General features: G+C 44.6%; 1 protein-coding gene across 25 annotated transcripts in view; it reads right to left on the bottom strand.

Moving 5' to 3' along the window:
* The window catches only part of BICD1 (BICD cargo adaptor 1), a 392914-nt gene extending 375877 nt beyond the window's left edge, over positions 1 to 17037 (bottom strand). For 11 of the 25 annotated variants that reach the window (XR_005582691.1, XM_039480773.1, XM_039480762.1 and 8 more), the window contains exon 1: positions 16396 to 17035. Coding sequence is in view for 24 of the 25 variants with exons in the window: in XM_039480773.1 (XP_039336707.1) it covers positions 16396 to 16608 (213 nt within the window). In the remaining variant the exon portion in view is untranslated. Of the gene's footprint in view, positions 1 to 16395 lie in introns of all 25 variants that reach the window. The other 14 variants (XM_039480746.1, XM_039480715.1, XM_039480757.1 and 11 more) reach the window with 5 other exon arrangements.
* Positions 17038 to 20422: the final 3385 nt, after the last annotated feature.

The raw sequence follows: 20422 nt of genomic DNA, 5'->3' as shown, positions 1-20422 counted from the left end.
ACAGTGCAGTTAAACAGCCCCTTAGCCTGAACCCTGTGAGCCGAAATCAGCTGGCACAGGCCAGCCACAGGTGTCTAATTGCAATGTACACTTAAAGACCATGGGTTTATCTACACTTGAAATGCTACAGCGGCATAGCTACATCGCATGTTGGGAACTGCTGTGCTGGGGAAGAATTAACAGGCTGATTTTTGTTCCATTGCCCAAAGTGCCAAACCATGTAGGACCAGATCCTCAACTCTTGTCAATTGGCATAGCTCCATGAAAGCTGAGGATCTGGACTTACTGTACCAAAGTGAGATAGGCTTGGTCTACACTAGAAAATAAAGTCGGCTTAGCTACACTGCTCAGTGGTGTGAAAAATTCACAGCCCAGAGTGGTGTAGTTCAACCAACCAGCAGCACTTAATGCAGCTCCCAGGAAGTGGCCGCCAGGTCCCTGCAGTCCCTAAGCAGAGGTGTGGCGAGGTGGCTCCGCGCACTGCCCTCGCACCCACAGATGCCACTCCCGCAGCTCCCATTGGTCACGGTTCCCGTGAGCTGTGAGCAGGCACTTGGGCAGGGGCAGCGCATGGAGCCTCCCTGGCCGCCCATGCCCCTAGGGGCCACAGGGACCTGGCATCCACTTCCAGGAGCTGCGCAGCACTAGAGCAGACAGGGAGCCTGTCTTAGCCCTGGGCCCCTGCTGCGCCACCGACCTGACTGATCAGTAACCAGTTACCAGTCACCTATGAAAATAACTAGGACAAAATCTTAACCTTGGCCATGGCACAGCCCCAGGAAGGAGAGGTGTGGAATTCCATAATCAAGTGGAAGGAGTTATGAGACCAGAGCAGTAGTAGACCTGAGGGACAGACTCACCAGAGAGGCCAGAGGCTGCAGTAGGAACGGGGAAACTGGGTGAACTGGAGGCTGCCTGTTGCCCTGATAGCCTCCCCACACACACTTCCAGCCTAGACTCCCACACCTCTCTACCCCTCCCCAACCTTTTACACACACACAGTCCCCACACACTCCAGCTCAAACTCCTTTCCTTATCTAATCTTATTAGAGCTGGGCAGAAAACAGGTTTCCCAGCTGTTTGGCGGTGGTCAGGCGGGAAATGCTGGGAGGTAGGCGAAGCAGCGGGGATGCGGCGCATTCAGGGGAGTGGGAGGAAGAGGAGGTTGGGCGGTGGGTGGGGAGAGCTTGGATGCCGGTTGGTGCAGAGCACCCACTAATTTTTCCCCATGAGTGCTCCAGCCCCGGAGCACCCACGGAGTTAGCACCTATGCTCTCTTTAGTTTAAGAAAAGGTTAAGGGGTGACTTGATCACAATTAATAAGTGTTTACATGGAGAACAACTATTTGATAATAGAATCTAGCAGATAAAAAGGTATCACAAGATCTAGTGGCTGAAAGTTGAAGCTAGACAAAGTCAGACTATAAATAAGGTGCAAATTTTTAATAGTGAAGGTAATTATTCATTAGAACAATTTACCAGGGGTGGTGATATATTCCCCATCACTGGCCATTTTTAAATCAAGATTAGATTATTTTTCTAAAAGATATGCTCTAATTCATACAGGAATTAATTCAGGGAAGTTCTATGGACTGTTATACTGTATTTTAGATTAGATGATCACAATGATCTCTTCCGTCCTTAGAATCTATGCCTCTCCTGACCATTACATGCAGCCTTGCAATACAAAAATGAAGAAATTCAAATCAATATTTTGCATTATGTTTAAAAGGTATTAACATACATCAATTGTCATCTCATAAAACCTCACAGGTATGAAGCAATCAAAAATGTAACTGTTCCTTCTGAAGTGCAATTTAATGTGTTCAATATTCCCCTGACTGTCAAAATCTTTGCATAGGGAGGCCGCCAATCACAGTGGCGGCCTCCCTATGCTAGCTTTAGTACAAATATATAGAAATGGACAGTCCTGTGTCCCAAAGACTTTACAATTTAAATAGACAAGACATACAAAGGGTGGGAGGTCAAACAGTATGGCTGTACTGCTCTCAGGCTAAGGTCTGTTGCAATCCCAGGGGGTGTGAAGCACACAACAGCAAAGGCCTCAGCATGGGTTGTCTGTGCCCACCTGGAAACCTGGATATTTAAGCAGTTAGCCAATGCTCAAGTCTGTGCTACTGCAGCATCACTGCTTCAGAACCTGAGCTAGCTCCATTAAAGCCAGCTCTGGCATGTCTACACAAGCAGTAATCACACCCTGTCATTGTACTGCCCAAGAGGAAGTGACTTGCCCAAGGTCAAACAGCAGGTCAGTGACAGAGCTCCTGATTCCCAGCCCAATGCCCTATCCACTACTCCTCGAAGGCTCTCTTCCATGTTTCATTGTAACCCTAACCATTGTGTACAGCTCCACAACAAGGACTTGATCCTGGATGGTGTCAAATGCCTCTTGTGAGGTATTGGAACTGCAAAGGCTTGCGTCTTGCAGGGTCAGAGATTAAATGTACATTTCTCAAATACCACAATTGCAAAGAGCATCCCACGTTTCAGAACTCCACACAATAAACAATTGCAAGCTAACTTCTTAACACATAGCGTTACAACAATGGAAACTTTGTCGTGGGAGCGAGTATGAGATTAGACGGAGACAGCAAACGAGGAGAGGCACAAAGCCATGACAATAAGAGAGTTGGTTGGAATATATTTCCCCCCACAGAATAACTTAGACTTTGTCAAAAAAACAACACCTAAAAATTTTGACCCAAATGTTTTTGAGCCAAAAGTCCAATTTTTCTATAGAAAGCACGTTTTCTGCAAAAAAAAAATTCATTTACTCAACTCCCCTACCTGCAATTTTCCATTGAAAACCATTTTCAGTGGCAAAACTGCAACCAGCCCTAGTTAATAGCAAATGCCAATGTGAGGTTCCCATTCATAGCAAGGAAGAGGAGGGTTTGAAGCTGTTTTGGAAAGAGATCAAGAGAATGTAAAAAGAAAGGAGATAGGTAGACTACTACAAAAGCCTGGAATGGCAGCAGGAAAGGGTCAACCTCTAATGGAAAAAAGAGGATAGAATGGAGAACAGAAGTGGCAGAGCAGAAGGGGCAAACAGGGGAAAAGAGAGATGAGATTGCAAAGGGAGATGGGTGAATAACAACAAAAAGCCTTTTGGAAGAGGAAAGTAGCTATAGACATAGATGGAGAATCAGTGAAAGTTTTTCATGACTGCGCTGATACTTCTAACACACAAATGTTGACAGGCAATGGATCAAGAAACCAAAATCTTTTTTTGCAAGGGAAATTTTCCTTCAGCCGGTTTTCACTCTGATCCTTCATTAAGTTTTTACAGTCGAGGAAGGGAGAGGGCGGGTCTTGTGATTAAGGCACTGGACTACGGGTCAAGACGGTTCAATTCCTGGCTCCTGCACAGACTTCCTGTGTGACCTTGGCTAAACTGTTTGACCTCCCTGTGCCTGAGCTCCCCATCTGTAAAATGGGGATAATACTATTTCCTTTGCCTGTCTTGTCAATTTAGATTGTAAGCTCATTGAGACAGAGGGACTGTCTCTCATTTGTTTGGGCCATATTGTGCTAGGCACTGTAGAGTGTCAGTGCCTCTAGGTTCTACTTTAATACAAGTAAATATGAACACACAATAAGTACAGCCGACATTGCTGACAGCCCAGGAGGTGGAATGAAATTTGGTGATCCATACAGTACTTTGGCTTGCTCTTTAAAACAGTGCAGCCTGCAATATGAAATCATTGTAGCTACTACAAGTAAAAGATAGTGTTACAAATGACAGATTTCAGTATTATGCTGAGGTAGTTTCTCACTACCAGTGTAGTCCTCTTTGTCCCTTTCGCCAGTCAGACACATAGCATGCTTTTTCATCAAGGCTTAGTCAGTGTGTTTTATATCACGGCAGGCACTTCCTGCTAAAGCACCCTACCAATGGCAACCATTGTTCAGGCTGGGTGCATTAGCCATCGCTCTGGCAGCAACCAAGGTCATGCTGACTCACTCCCTCTGGCTTTTCCTTTACATCCAGGGGCCGCTCCTGCCATAGACACTTGGGTATTCATAATCTTCCTGTCACTTCAAAGCTGCAATGCCATTCTTTACAGAGTGCACAAAGAATTGAACTGCAGTCTCTTAAAGGTTCTATGTATCAGATTTCTGACTGTTTTCCAAGTAGTTACAGATAAAAATGTGATTACTTTCCACTAAGGAAAGCTGATAAACCACTTGAAGGTTTCTTATTTTGAATAAGACAATACTCCTATGGAAATACCAGAGTAAAGGCTAGGGGGAGAAAATCCCCACAAAGGAGCTCCTTGTGGATTTCCCATAAATCATTTGGGGGAGGGTGCAGGGTCCCGTCCCACTCCCACCCTCCCTTCCCCCACAAACTTCTTCTGAATGAATTGAGCAGGAAAACAAGCAGATCCCAGGGAAGCAGCAAAATAGCAAGTGTCATCGGTATGCAGGCCCTGTGCTCTGTGCTGGCTCTGGGATGCCTTATTCTCCTGGCATTTCAATTCCAATGGGATGTCTTACTGCCAAGGTCCATCTTGCCCACTGCAATCCCTATGATCCCTTCAGTGAGGACTCCACACAAAAATAGTCATGCAACATTAGCTTTTCCTATTAAACATAGATAAATGATGCACCAACTCCCCAGGCAAGGCCCTCCTCCCCATTTTACTTGTTAAGAGATTCGGGGGGGGGGGTGAGAGTTCCCCTGAGGTTAATATCTACTACAAATGCAAACCAAAAGAGCAACAAAATATAGGAATGACTGTAAAGCTAACCAGTCATAGCCCAGAGTATGATTGTAAAGTACTTTTCAAATGCTAAGTGCCAATGGTCTGTTATGGATGGCATTTCATTTCCTGCCCCCTTGGATCCTGAGCCACTCTACTGCACAGAAGAATGGAAAAAAGTTAGAGTCCTCTGAACCTGTCATGATCTACAGCAGTGGTTCTCAACCAGGGATATGTGTACCCGTGGGGGTACACAGAGGTCTTCCAGAGGGCACATCAACTCATCTAGACATTTGCCTAGTTTTACAACAGGCTACATAAAAAGCACTAGACAAGTCAGTACAAACTAAAATTTCATACAGACAATGACTTGTTTATACTGCTCTACATACAATACACTGACATATAGGTACAATATTTACATTTCCAGTTGGTTTATTTTAGAATGATATGGTAAGAATGAGAACGTCAGCCATTTTTCAGTAATAGTGGCTATGACACTTTTGTATTTTTATGTATTTTTGTAAACAAGTAGTTTTTAAGTGAGGTGAAACTTGGGGGTACACAAGACAAATCAGACTCGCGAAAGGGGTACAGTAGTCGGGAACGGTTAAGGGCCACTACACTACAAATACCCACTGTATCCTTTCATGGAAAACGGTGTTATTTAGGTGTCTTAAAGTTGTGCTCTTAAACCTACTTGTAGGCATCCAAATAGAAGTGACCTATATTCCAAAGTGGGTAAGCAAATGAAGGCCACATTGACGTCAATGGGAGCTGGGATTGCTCAGCACTTCTAACAAAACAAAAACAGCCGCTTCTGTGTAGGTGAGTAAAGGCAGATTTTATGTACCTCACTTTTAGGCCCCAAGATTTGAAAATTTTTGGCCTAAAACTTTAACAGGGACTTTACTGAATGTTCTGGAAATTCCAAAAATCACCATTTAACATCAAATCCAGCCAGTTTCAGTTGCACAGGTGTAAATCTGGAGTAACACCAACATCCTAAGTGGTGTTACTCCAGATTTACACCTACAATATGCAACTGAGAATAGTATTTGGCTCTGTATTGAGTGAAGCAAAGGAAAAGTTTAAAAATTATGATTTTTTTTAATGAAATGGACAACCACCAGCCTCTAAATTCTAGAGAAGATAAGAAATTATCTAATACCTGATGAGTGCAAACCTTGAAAGCGCTGGACTCCTCCCAAGAGTTGCTGAGTGTTTTCACCTCCCCAGGAAGTCAGTGAAATTAGAGGGCCCTCAGCACTTGGCAGCATCAGTCCCAAAGGCAGTCAATGCTGTTTGAGGACTAACCCATCAGACTATTCCTATGTGAAATAACTGTCCTTACTTTATATTATACAAAGAGTCAGGAAGACTGGAGCCATATCTTTGTGACCCACAACAGTTAGGTGCTTAAGCGTGGGATCTTTGTTACCCCTTCTCTGTTTTTTGTTTTGTTTTTTGGTGGGAAGGAACCAAAAGTGACAATGTATAGCGTTCATGTTCCGCTAAGAGTGCGTAAGAATCCTGACCCCACTTAAGTCAATAGGTGTTCTGACATTGACTTCAGTGGGGCCAGGATTTCATCCCAGGTCTTCAGCTCTACTGATGTGCAGTACTGAAAGGATGGTACATTGTTAAAGAGGCCATTCTTCAGGTGAGGTGTTAAAATGAAATCTTTTCTGTATGTCTCTATCTCACTACATTTTCAGAAAGATTAAAAGATAACCCAAATCTCCTGACCAATACATTCTCTCAACATCAAGGTTTAAATCCAAAACTGTGTACAGCTGTTATTGCTCAGGGCACAAACCTTTCAGGTTTACTCAGACCAGTATAATTCTTTACTGCTTTGTAAAACATTGAGAAACCTTCAATATCTGGAAGAAAAATTCTTGTCTTTATTTATGCAAGATATCAATGATACAAATTATAATTCAGTGACTACTTTGAATTTTTAACAAATGAATAAAACAAGTCACAGGGGCTCAAACTGGGCATGAGATTTTAAGCATCCCAGATTAAGCATGAGATTGGGAGCCAGAGTTCACTGGATTTTATTCCAAGATCAACCAGCAAATTACTACAAAGCTTTCACCTGAGGTTCATCTGTAACAATTACTTGGAGGCAAACTGGAGTGTGAATGCAAAAGAGGTTAAGTGACACGGGGCTTGTCTACACAAACAATTAGTTTGAGGGAAGCTGGGGTGTGAATGTAGCCTGCTGCAGATAGTCCATGTGGAACCTGCTGTGTGCATTAACAGTTTTTTAATGAGCTTTGATCTAGTCTTATTTGAAACAGGAGTAGATCAAAGCACATTAAATTGTTAGCACAGGTCAGCAGGATCTACACAATTAGACTGCAGCAGGCTAGTGCAGGGCACATTCACATTCCAGCTTCCCACAAACTAATTGCTCATGTAGACAAGCTCGATGTCACTTAACCTCTCTCTGCCTCAATTTCCTCATGTAAAAAAGGGTAATAAAACTTACCTGTTTAATAGGAAAATGTAGCTAAATGTATTTTCCCTGTGCTCTCCCCCTCATCCAACCCAATTTTACAAATCCCCTAAGGGACTATCCCACAAAGGAGGATCATGATGGTGATACTGCCACAGAGCGAAGCAGCCAAAAACCTACATAGGTTCACTCTCAGCCTCTGGCAGGCCAACTGAAAGAATCGAGAATGTATCTAGCACTTACACGTCCCCACTCCAGTCACCGTTGTATCTGTGCGCAATATGGAAGAACACAAGTCTAGTATGTTTCAGAGGGACAGCTCCTCATTTATAAGGCACAGGTGTAAAGGGACCTTAATGTAAGTGAGAATCTGGCCCAGAGATTATTCCAGATTGGCAAGAATGAAACTGACTCGACATCTTAGATGTGGAGCAGAGAACAAAGAAAGGGGAGGTGAAGAGGAGCAGAGAATGCTACAGAGGCAGCAGTCAAAAGCAATTTGAGAATGAAATGGTGGTGAGGAGAAACAAAATGTTCCAAGTATTATCCTAGACATGAGCAAGGAGAGAGGTTGAGAAAAAAGCATAAAAGAATGAACTAAATTCAGCCATGGTAGAACTCTACTAATGTCAATGGACTTTCACCAAGGATGGATTTGTCCCAGTACTTTTCAGTTAGGGTGGAGATTGTATTGCTGTTTCTTTTGACTTCCAAATGTTGTTAAGTTTGATGGTGAAAGAAGCTCAGAAATAAAGCCTGCCTCCTAAAAATATTTTAATCCTTCCCCCCGCCCCCAGACACACACACATACACACTGAGGAGTGGATGAGGAGAGTCCCCAATTAGAAAAAAAATTAAAGCCCTAAGTCATGGGCTAGCTCTTTTTCACCCACTAAATGGTTCTAACTACTTCCATGGGTAGCTAGTTCAAAGGAACTGATTGGTTTAATAGAACACACAATTACGTGTATCCCCCTCATATTCCTCTGTTACTGCTGGTGCAAATATTGTACAAACTCCTGGGGAAGGGGACAAAGGGAAAGCACAGGCACTTACATTTCATCCAATATAATTCCTCCTAAATCAGGAGAATCTTCCTCCTCCTATCCCTCATTTAAATTTTTGTTTTATTGAGGTTAAAAAGAGAAGAGAAAGGAAAAGGAGGAAAAGATGGGTATTCCACAAATAAAAGACAATTCAACATAAATTAATGGATTTTAAACCCCCCAAACCTGCCATTAGAAATGTAACAGCTATCCAACCCAACAGAAGAAGTGTGTAGTGCAATGTTGTAAGTAACTAAGCATTACACCAACTTGCCTTATAACAATGAGCTATTGAGAGAAATTCAATAGCAGGGGTGAGCTTGAAACAGTCTTGCATTGCAGAACTGCTCTTGGACACAAGGGAATTCATAAACCAATGGAAAGTCAGGTTCACAATGTACATAAAAAAATATGCTAAAGAAGAGCCTGGTAGAAAAACAGGCCAGGAAGTAGGATGCTGAAGACCAAGGATGTTTGTGCCCACTTGAAAAGTTGTTCAAGAAGTGTTGGTCCCTCCATAGACAATGCCAGAGATTAGGGGCATGTCTACACTGTAATTAAAAACCCACAGCTGGCCCATGCCAGCTGACTCAGACTCATGGGACTTGGCTATGGGGCTGTTTAAGTGCAGTGTAGAGGCTTGGACGTGGGCTGGAGGCCAGGCTCTAGGGCCTTGAGCTGGGACAGTCCCAGAGCTCAGGCTGCAGCCCGAGCCCAAGTGTCTACTCCGCAATTAAACAGCCTCTTAGCCTAAACCCCGCAAACCCGACTCAGCTGGCACAGGTCAGCTGTGGGCGTCTAACTGCAGTGTAGACATACCCAATGTAACCTTGAAATATTTTCCTCGAAATGTCAGTGGCACAGTGTAAATAAAAGCTACCCGGGTGCTGTTTTAACCTGTGTATTTGACTTTGAGAATTTTCCTAATCGTACTCTGATAAATTTACACAAATTGTTACTTTCGGCCAGAACTTCCTCTTCCCCACCATAGCCTCACCCCAATCACAGTTGCAAGAGAGCTCCATGTTCAGTTCTAAGTACAACAAATATCCAGATTGCGCATGCCAGGCCTTCAGGAGGGCAAAACTGCGGAGGCAGAAGATTATTTTTTCATAACAGATTCAAAGAAAAGATGGCAGCCAAATTATACAAAACAATTCCAATACCAAGGGCCTAATTCCACACAGGCCTGGTCTACACTAAGAAGGGGGGTCGAACTAGGGTACGCAAATTCAGCTACGGGAATAGCGTAGCTGAATTCGAAGTACCCTAGTTCGACCTACTCACCCGTCCAGACGCGGCGGGGTCGAACTCTGCGGCTCCCCCGTTGACTCCACCACCGCTGTTTGCAGTGGTGGAGTACCGGAGTCGACCGCAGCTCCGAGAAGTCGAACTCACTGCGTCGACCCGGAAGGTAAGTGTAAACCTACCCTCAGACTTAAAACTATTCAGTCATCCAGGGCTGGCTCCAGGCACCAGCGCAGCAAGCAGGTGCTTGGGGCGGCCAACAGAAAGGTCAAAACTCAATACTTCTTGTCCCACTTGTCCAGTCTAGGAACCCTGTAGAACACTTCCTCTTACCTTGGCCTTCCTTCAGGCCCTTTTCCATGGCCCTCCCTGGTCCTACTGTACCTCTGCATCTCTCTATCCCTTCTTTCACTCTCTAGCAACCACAGAAGGACTGCAGAGATCTTTCCTTACCTATCTCCCTACAGCTTCCTCCCTTCAGGCTCACCACCCCAGCTCCTCCCACAGCTGGGCTTCTTCTTCAGTTGGGCCTGACCCACTCGCTAGGTGCAACCTGGTGTTTTAACTGAGGTCTCTGCTGCCAGTTAACTTTTTAGTGAAAAAGTGATTTTAGTAAAAAAGTGATTGCAAAAATTATTCTTATTGCAGGAATTTGCACTGCAAGTGCTAATACGTGAACATGCAAAAACACAAACTCTATAAAAGAACAGAAGAATAGTTTCCAGAAAACAATTAAATATAGACAGTTAAGCCCCCAGTTTAACAAGATTTGAATAGTCCTACTGAATCCCTACTCCCGTGATTATAGGTACACATGTGCTTAAGTACCTTGCTGACTTGGTGCCTAAAAGCAAGACATTGCCACTGCAAGCCTAAAATTCAGTTTTTATAATTGAAATGTAAACTAGTGATGAACAGAAACATTTGTAAGATGGGGAAAAAAATCAACAGAACTAAAAGAGCTTTTAAAATGATAACATTCATGGAAATTTGGCATACTGTTACAACACTGTTCTGTCAATCCTCCCTTAAAACCTACAGCTATTACAATTGCATGTTACAGCCTTGAAAGCTGTAAACTCAGCAAAGCAGCATCTCTCTTTTCACCTTCCTACTAATTGGTCCAATACTTGGAAAACATAAGGATAATAGCTGATTGATTCCTCATTTCTTCCCACTGAATGCTCTTAAACCTGGATGGCAGACTTAATGTAATAACTACTGCGCTTACTGGAAGCCAAGTTTGATATTAGGTCATTGATTACAGCCTCACATCTTTTGTATCATGTAACATCATGACACCTCAAAACACCAAACTCTTTGTTTAAAATATGGCCATTTTAACTATTGTACAAGAAATTTCAAGGGCCACCACAGAAACTTGTATTTTAATGGTGGCACAGCATAAATCATATGTACAGAAATTAATATTTAATGTAATGCATTACAATTGAGTGCACCGCCACTCCCTACCGTGTATTTACTTTCCCATTTCACTGACCCATAATACTGAAAAATATTTCATTCCTTCAAATTTGAGGCTTCCTGCTGCAGTCCTTATAGAAAAGTCCCTTTGAAGTGATGAGAGTTTTGAATGTGTAAGGATGGTAGGATTAAGATTAGTTGTATGTTTCTTACATCCAATGAGGCACATCCATTAGAGACAAAGGTTAAAGTGACAGGTCTGTCTGATCAGAGATCATGTGCAAAGAGTTGCTAATAGCAGAATGCAAAGGTATAATAATGAAATAATTCATTAACTGAATGAATACTTGTTTCAGTACAAATCTAGACTCAAATTCTATCCCAGTGTGCAAATGACTTCAGACACAGATAACTCTTGTAGAAGCAAAATAATCTGTGTTGGGAGTTTCACTTATATCAGGAGCGGATTTACCACAAAACAAACTATACGGTGGAACGGGGCCCCCAACAAAGGGGAGCCCCCAAAATGCAGGACAAATCTCATCTGATAACCTGCCCCTGTGTCCCGGCCAGAGGTGCAGCAGGGCTCAGGCAGGCAGGCTGCCTGCATACTATGGCTGGTGGCCCCACGCCACTCCCAGAAGTGGCCAGCTGCTGGCACATCTCTGCGCACCCCTGGGCAGCGCACGGAGACCTGCTGCTCCCCTTGCCCCAAGGGCTAAGCAGAGACGTGCCAGCAGCAGTGCTAAGGCGGCTCCCTGCCTGCTCTGCCTCCCTCCCTCCGGGCCGCACCACTCCCAGAAGCTGCCAGGGGGATGGGGGAGGTGCCGGTCGATTTGGGAGCCATGCCGCTCGAGGTAAGCGCCACCCCCCTGCCCTTCTCTCACACCCCCATCGCCCTACCCCAGCCCAGAGCCCACACCCAGCACCCAAACTCCCTCCCAGAGCCAAACCCTGCACCCCCTTCACCCCCAACCCCCTGCCCCAGCCCAGAGCCAGCACCCAAACTCCCTCCTAGAGCCTGACCTCCGCACCTCCTCCTGCACCCCAACCCCCTGCCCCAATCAAGGTACCTCACTTTATTTTCATTTACTTCCCATTACTTATAATATAGCAGGAGGAGGATGAAAAAAAGAATGAAAAACGGGGGTAGGAGGGCACGATAAGAGAGAATGTTCTTTTTCTTGGCTGGGTCCTCTGGGGGGGCCCCCCAAAATGAAGCTGCGCATGGGGCCCCACTAACTCTAAATGCATCACTGACTTCTACCACTGCCTAGTGAAAGGTCTTAGGCTACGTCTATACTACCCGCCCGGGTCGGCGGGTAGCGTTCGACTTCTCGGAGTTTGATATATCGCGTCTCATCTAGACGCGATATATCAAACTCCGAACGCGCTCCCGTTGACTCCGGAACTCCACCACCGCGAATGGCGGTGGCGGAGTCGACGGGGGAGCCGCGGACTTCGATCCCGTGGCGTCTGGACGGGTGAGTAGTTCGAACTAAGGTAGTTCGAGTTCAGCTACGCTATTCGCGTAGCTGAACTTGCGTACCTTAGTTCGACCCCCGCCCTCCCCAATGTAGACCAGGCCTTAGTTGCCTACATGTGCAGCCCACACCCCAGAATACCCTCTGCAGTGCATGTTTCAGAAGACACACACAGGCTATTTTTCATAGGCTTTGGAGGGAGTCTGAACTGGGGCAACTGACTTTAGTCCCACCACACTACTCTGTCTGTCCATCCTGCTGTATAGGAACAGACTGGTTTAACACAGTAGTATGGGACACCTTCCTCCTTTTTAAGTTTTTGTTGTATTGTACATGTCAGTAACTGATCACCAGTGAAATAAGGGTTCACATTCTGGGCTACAATCACGATGCGCCGAATACAAGTCTGACAGCATTCTTCTTTCAATCTTACCGACTTGTTTCCATTGCATGAGTCACGGATCCACAGGATCTGTGCTATGCTCCAGCTTTTAATCGGTCTCTTAGAGGAATCCCTTTAGTGTGGCAGACCCCCAAGGAGTCTTACACTTCCTTCAGGTCAGGGCAGGTCACACAGCTTCACCACCTCCTAGACTGAGCATCTGCTGAGCTCTGCCCAGTGCTGGTGGAAGTCCAACTGAGATAGACTTCCGCTAAAGACTTGTACACTCCCCAGGGACTAAGGCAAGTATTTGCAGGGACACCCAAGCAGCATTTTCAAAACACAGTGGGATTTGTTCATCCACTGGAACACAGCACTGGAAGTCCTTAGGTCAGCATAGAGAAACAGAGAGGTCAAAACACAGTCCATTCTGGTCAAGCCAGAGCAATTCACCAGCCAAGCTGTAGAGAACTCAATTTCAGCCTCTCTCTTTCTCTCTCTGACCACCTTAGTCAGTCGCTAGAGAGAGCAGCCACATTCCTCCAGAACCAGAAGCCCACACTCTGTCCTCTGCTGGCCACATCTCAGTTCTTTGTTCCTGAACTGGGGACTTGGTTGTGGTTTCCTAGGTGTCAATGTTTAAGTCACTGGGGATTTCTATTGTCTCGCTGGGATTCTGCATTGATATGGAATCACTTTCAGCAGGTTCCAGCCAGTTCCTTAACAATCCCATTCACTGTGGCTCAGGCAGCAAAGCAACACTCTCACCTCATGTCCTGCATTGCCCCCAAGCACAGACTTAACACTTTTCTCTCCACTGGGTAACAACACAAACGCAAAGGGAAACTGAAGATTCATATAAATGTGACAGAAAGTTCCCACTTTGTCACAGTCTGCATCTTGGCTTGTCAACAGCAGAAAGCCGGGAGTGCCTGTGGGGTTCCTGCCGTGCCGCTATACAACCAAAATCCCTTAGACCAGTTTGACTAGACCACCTCTGATTGAATTCTAATTCCACAACATCAACAGATAGACATAATTTGCTTTATTTTGAGAAGTTCTGAAGTTCACTCAGGCCACAGTGTCAATGGGTGTATTAAAAAATTAGATTAGAAAAGCAGATTAGAATGACAGACAGATTTGGGGTGAATCCTGCCTTCACAAGTGTAGAGGGCCTTATACGTAGAGCCCTGCAAATCTGCGGATACCCACTTTATATCTGCGGCTGTGGATAGCCGCTTTACTTCTGCTGATGCCGATACCCGCTTTACTTCTGTGGATGCGGATACCCGCTTTATATCTGCAGATGTGGATACCTGCTCTACTTCTGTGGATGTGGATACCAGCTTTATATCTGCAGATATGGATACCCACTTTACTTCTGCGGATGCGGATATCCATGGACCGTGTTTGTAGATTGCGGATCGGATGTGGATACAAATTTTGTATCCATGCAGGCCTATACTTATATGTAACAAAATCAGTGGCTCTTCTGCAGGGAGTGGGAGGAAGAACAGAATTCTGGGAGCCTGTTGAGAGGGTGTAAATGCCCTGTACACCACCAGGTACAGCTCAGGTGAGTCGCCCTCCTCTCCAGAACTGATACATAGGCCAGAGAGGGCCAGGATCCTGGAACTCAATTAGCAACTGTGGAATGGTTTCTCTGCCATTTCATGTCCAGGGAGCAAAAGGATTCTTCCCCTTCCTCCCTCAATGGTTATTTCCTATGCAAAGCCTGTGGGTCCAGAGACAATGATTTGGTTCTGTGGGCTCAATTCTGTGTTGATATGCACCCCATGCAATCCCACAGACTTCAGTGGGGGGTAAATCAGAACAGAATTTATACCTACAGGTTTTCTAATGTCAGCAAATCTTGTCAACACAGACATCAGGGGCTGAATAATTGCTCACGTTTAATTTTTTCTTATTTAATCTAATTCCTTGCATTAACCATTGCCCCTGTGGTAATGCCCAACCCCATGTCCTCAGTAGTTCTTGATCAGCACTGATGTACACTGCTTTGAGAAGATCACAGCCAGATACCGTTACTTAGATCTCCTTTTTCCTGTCAGTTACATTTTATAATTGCACCTTAGTTAGAGTTCCCTTTTACTGCTGGACCACTTTTACCAGCTCAGCCCTCAGGACAGTGCAAGTTACCCACCCCAATCCCTGAACCTGAGGGCACTGGTTTCAAATCCTGAGCCCACTGCAGTGGACCAGCGAGTTTTGGAGGTAAACATCAGCTCTACCTTTTATATAAGAGCTTAGTAAGCGCATGAGTGTGTGCAGCACAGCAAATCAGATAACTCTGTTACAAAAATATTATTTCTGAAAACTATCCTGGTCACTGGAACAAAGTATTTAACTTATCCCATTTATCAGGAGGTAAATCAAAACCTTTGCATGTATAAACAAATATTTATAAAAGTGCATACAGCTTATGTAGAGATTTTGTTGTTTATAAGCTTAGTCAACAAAATACTGTTCTCAATGAGAAATATCTAGTTCATTGTTTCTCACTGAATAGATCTTCCCTATATTTGATTATAAATGGCAATATAATTTTACAGAAGAAAAACATTACTTTAAATTTTCAGAAAAGATCATTCTTATACGCTTCGTCCTCTTCTCCAAAGGTTTACTTAATGACATCAATGTAATTTTTGTGTGCAAATTAATTTGCTCTGTCTTTATATACAAAGATGAGAACATTTTAAAATTTAGCGATTAAATAGGATAATACTGGATATGCAAACACACACTACCATAGATGGAGTGTATGCTCATTGTACGAATCTTTGTTACTTCTCTTAATGATAAATATAGGTAGCAGGATGACATCCAAAGGTGAGGAATAAATAAAAGATTACGTGATCAAAGGTTATGTGTAACACTCATAATTATACTTCCCATGTTATACAAACTCAGCTGAAACACACTCCAAAAATATGTATCAGATCAAATACTTCATCCTCTAAGAATGAGCTAGAAGTTTAATGCTCACTGATTAGTGTGATCTCATAACTATCTTCTGGCTGCTTTGCCCCTCCTGAATGAGAGGCTGCCCCCTAAATGTATATAAAGGTGTCTCTCTTTCCACATATTCCAATATACTGTATACAATAGACTTATCACCCAAAATGTTATATACACGATTGTCCAGGTTTCACTTTAAATGAGGGCCAAACATTCAGGTATGACTGAAGTATTTCCCAGCACTGCAGACGCCTGCCATTAGAAGTTGTGGTTCCCAGTTGCTATCTTACTACACAGGTTAGGGCAATGCCTGTGTATCATTGGCATCTGAAGTAGCCTTCGGTTTAAAACGTCATATAATCCACTCTTAAACGCTACAGTCATTGCTGACTCTTGAGCCCTCAAATAAATCACTCCTCCTCAGCTCATAAATTCATGCCTCCAGGGTTCTTTACACACATTCTCCACAAGGCCATTTTTGCTTCCATGTCTGATCAACGGGCTCAGGTAGATTAACACGGAGGGCATCAGTGAGAAGAGCTCCTTAGGCCCCTTTCATGATTTTGTTTTGTTTAGTGCAAGGGGTTTATTCGGGAGAGGAAGGGGGAAGGGCAGAGCAAAGCATCAGCTAACTCACCTCTCTCAGCTGCTCCAGCTCCTGTTTAAGGCAATCGTAATCAGCCTCCAGCTCGTCATATTGCTGCTTCAGGGTGAGTTTTTCCTCCAGCACCACCAGCCCATATTCAGCTGCCTGGATCTTTTCGTGGGTTGTTTCGGTGAGCTCCTTAGTCAGCCTTTCGATCTCAGCCTTATAGTGATCCACTGTCTGCAATACCTCTTCTGCAGCCATAGCCCTTGTGGATGGATAGATGGATGGACAGATAGATGGAGAGGGGGTGGGGGGGAAGGGAGGGAGGGATGGATGGCACTGTCCCTGGATGCTCCTGCTAGCAGCAGCAGCAACACTGACTAAAGCACTGAAGAGAGATGCAACATGGAGAAGAAGGGGAGGAAATCAAAGAAAAGGCTGCAGCACCATTTGTCCTCTGGCCGCTTCTCTCCTTTCTCCTTGGCCTGTCAGCAGCAGCCCAGCGAACCGGGGCTCGGAGGGGAGGCAGCTTGGGGATTTTTTGCTTATTCACAGGCACTGATCCGCCATGTCTCGAGGGCAGCTTCACTGCAGTCTCTGAACTCTCCACCTGCTCCCTCTCTCCCCGCTGCTGCTGCAGCCTGTGCAAAAAATGATGCAGTCTGTCTGCTGCCTGCCTGGAACCAAACGAGAGGAGGAGAAAGCAGATGGGGAGGAAGGCTGGGCTGGAAGGGGGGGTGGGGAAGGGACAGTTATTACCATAGCACAGCAAAAGAGAGACTACAGCCACCTCCCCCGCCAGCCACCCCCCTACACACCTCTCCCCAGCGGCCGGGAGGAAGGGGAGGCAGAAATGAAGAAGGAAGGGAGGAGAGATGGGAAAGTGGCAGTGGTGTCGCCTCCTCCCACTCTCTCTCTCCCCTCGAGGGCAGGAGTGTTTGTGGCTGCCTCCACACAGGTTTGTTGATAAGTATAAATCTCCCTCTCACACATACACACACTGACACTCTCTCACACACACACACACACACACTCTCTCTCTCTCCCACCCCCAGACCAGAAATCCCACACAGACACACAGCAGGTTATTCTCTGACAGGTTTGCAAAAGGAGGAGAGCAGGAAACAATCTTCATCTGCTTCCTGTCAATGCATCTTCACGCTTGCAAACAGAGCGTTGCAAAGAGGATATCAGAGAGGGGACAGCTCAGACTCCCTAAAAATTCACTGTAAGGCAACACCCTCCTCAGTACACACATGTCCTGTACCCCAAACTCATTCATCCTACTCCGGAACACACAAACACATCCTGGCTCCCACCCTCCCTGGGATTAGGCTGAAATCTTCATGAAAGGCAGGATTCTTACACCTTCCTTTGAGGTATCTGACGTTGGCCACTGTCAGAGACACTATACTGGACCAGTTGGACTTTGGGTATGAGTCAGTATGGCAAATCCTATATCCTATGGGAGGCATCAGTCTCCCCAGGCTGTCTCAGTACAACTCTGTCCTAACCATACTGAACATTGGGAAGTGCGTTTATGTGAATGGAAACACTCATTAGTTTGAATAATTTAGCCGCTGAGAAGCGCCCCTTTTCTCTTCCTCCTCCTTGCAAGAAAGGAACAGAGCCTGCCATCCTGCCTACACAATCCCGACCCTGTGACAGTGCCGCCCCAAGGTTTGGAATTCTCCACTTCATCGTCTAATAAATTGAAAAATCAGGGAGCTTATTCTAACACACACAGAGTGTGTTATACTGACCTCTGTGTTGTTCACATCATACCCACAGCATACGTGCACTCTTAGAGGACTATGTCCTGTGTCTGTATTTCTAAGATGCTCCATGTTTAGTAAGATCAGCCAACTGTAGTTTTGAAGTCTTGCCTGTTCATATTCCGTAGGTCTCTTGACAGGGGAGAAAAACTGGGGAACTGTGGTGTGGTTCTAGCCCTTTTGCTTTTTGAGCACGTTTCTCTGATGGTTACAATACTGACTGTGCTGTTAAAAATAGCAGCTGAGATTCAGTCCAGACCATTACATGGACAAGAGCACAACCTGTAGCTTTCACAGGCTTGTTATGGAATAACAGACTGGTCCTTCCCTGGGAAACACGTACGTGGAACGGAAATTGGACTGTGGCTCTAATTTTCATATAAAGTCAGTGCTGAAAACTAAGAATGGAGTCCTAATCCCTACTAAAACCTATTGCATCCGGTTTTTCTGAAAATCTTCTGCTTTCAAAATATTAGAAAAATGAGATTTACTAACTAGAATGTGATTTGTCTGAGAAAGACTAATTATATTTTAAATGATGTCTTTAAAACCAGGGACAATATAGTCCAGTGGACAGAGCACTGTACGAGGAGTCAGGAGAGCTGCATTCTAATCCCAGCACTGCCACTGACCTGCTGTGTGACTTTGGACAAGTGATGTCATCTCTGTGCCTCAGTTTCTCCATTTTCAAAATGAGATAATGATACTTTTCTTCTTATGTAAGGTACTTTGAGATTTGTTGCAAGACATATTAGAGTTCAATATTATTATTCCAACATGGTCCATCTGCTTTAAATACTAAAATTGTGTTTATTTCCTGCTGCCTTGAAGACAAAAATGAGATAAATAAACAAAGCAATGGTTATTTTTTAAAACCACCAAACAAACCTTGCTACATTATTCTGTAGTTGGAGAGTAGCTTTTAAGCAAACACGGAAGCTTCTAACAAATTGTAGTTGAGAAATAAGGGTGAATATTCACAGCAAAGGAGCATACAAAGCAGCGACAGGCTTTTGCAAGTGATTAAACATCAAAACAAGGCCAAAAAGCCAGTTATTCCAGGCTTGCTTCATCCAGCAACATTTTTTCCTAAAACAGGATGAAAGATACAAGAAACCAACAATAAAATGGGTGGGGGGAGGGAAGGGAGCATATAATTTCCTTGCCTTGATAGGGTTTGAAGTGCTGTGTTGCTGTTCTCTTGAACTTTCTACTCATGCCACTTTAGAAGCAAAGCTTACATGAATAATTGTTCAATAATAGATTGAAAAACAAACTGTTTATGCTCAGAGCTAAAAAGTACATGGTTGTTCATGAAAAAGATCTGTATGGAAATCGATGGATGCAACTGGACATACAGGGCTACTCCAGCCTTGGTCTAACTCCACTGAAATCAGTTTGTTCATTGTCTCATACACAAGCACAGTCTTGCCACATGCACAAACCCCATCTGGGCACAGTAAGAGATGAGGGGCCTGACTGATTACATTTTGGCATCTTGCTGCCATATTTCCACACAGTAGGTGAGTGAGAATTTTTTTTTAACTGAGATTCCTAGCACAGGGTTGACACAGGCAATGTAGGAAAACTTATGCTGCCCCTTCCCCATAGAGTCCTTGATTTTTGGGAGTGGAGGTGGGAGGATGCAGCAAAGCCAAGAGTGGGAGATGGAGTAAACTCTAGCTATTCTGGACTGTGGAGCAGCTCCCTGGCAGTTGGGGGAAAGTTGCCCTAACTGAGAATAACTCCTTTGGCTGTTATGCTAATTATGCTGGGGGCCATTCCACCTCCAGAATAGCCCATCGTTTCCCACCATTATCTCCTCACTCTCCTGGGCTGTGCCTCCTGTGCTGCATCTCCTAGCAGTCGCAGCATAGCGTCCCATTCTGGGGTGCAGTCCAGACCCATGAAGAGCTGTGTCACCTCTTACCCTGTAACTCTGAGTGCTACACAATGCCTTTCCCCTGTGGCTCTCTGTCTGGGACACCCAGTCAGCAACAAGCATACACTCTGTGTATGTATTGGGCAGTGCTGGTCCAATGCTTTGAATCCTGGACCCTCTGTGCAATACCACAGATTTCCACTGGCTTCCATCAGCCTTAGTTAACAACTAGAATGGTGACTTCACACTCTCCCCAGCCCTGCATTTTTCCAAAAATGTGAGTTCTGAAATGTCTAGTTCTGTCCTGGAACAATCAGAGGGCTAGTAACATTCATTGGCCTTTCAATATTTAACAGTTTATTACTTTAACTCATGTTACCAAACAGTTCAGTTCAAACTCAGCATAAGGTTAGTTTAG

Source organism: Mauremys reevesii, linkage group 1 (assembly GCF_016161935.1).
Source record: "Mauremys reevesii isolate NIE-2019 linkage group 1, ASM1616193v1, whole genome shotgun sequence".
Classification (NCBI taxonomy): domain Eukaryota; kingdom Metazoa; phylum Chordata; order Testudines; family Geoemydidae; genus Mauremys; species Mauremys reevesii.
The sequence above is the reverse complement of the archived record's forward strand: the minus strand, read 5'-3'. Positions and strand labels throughout refer to the sequence as shown.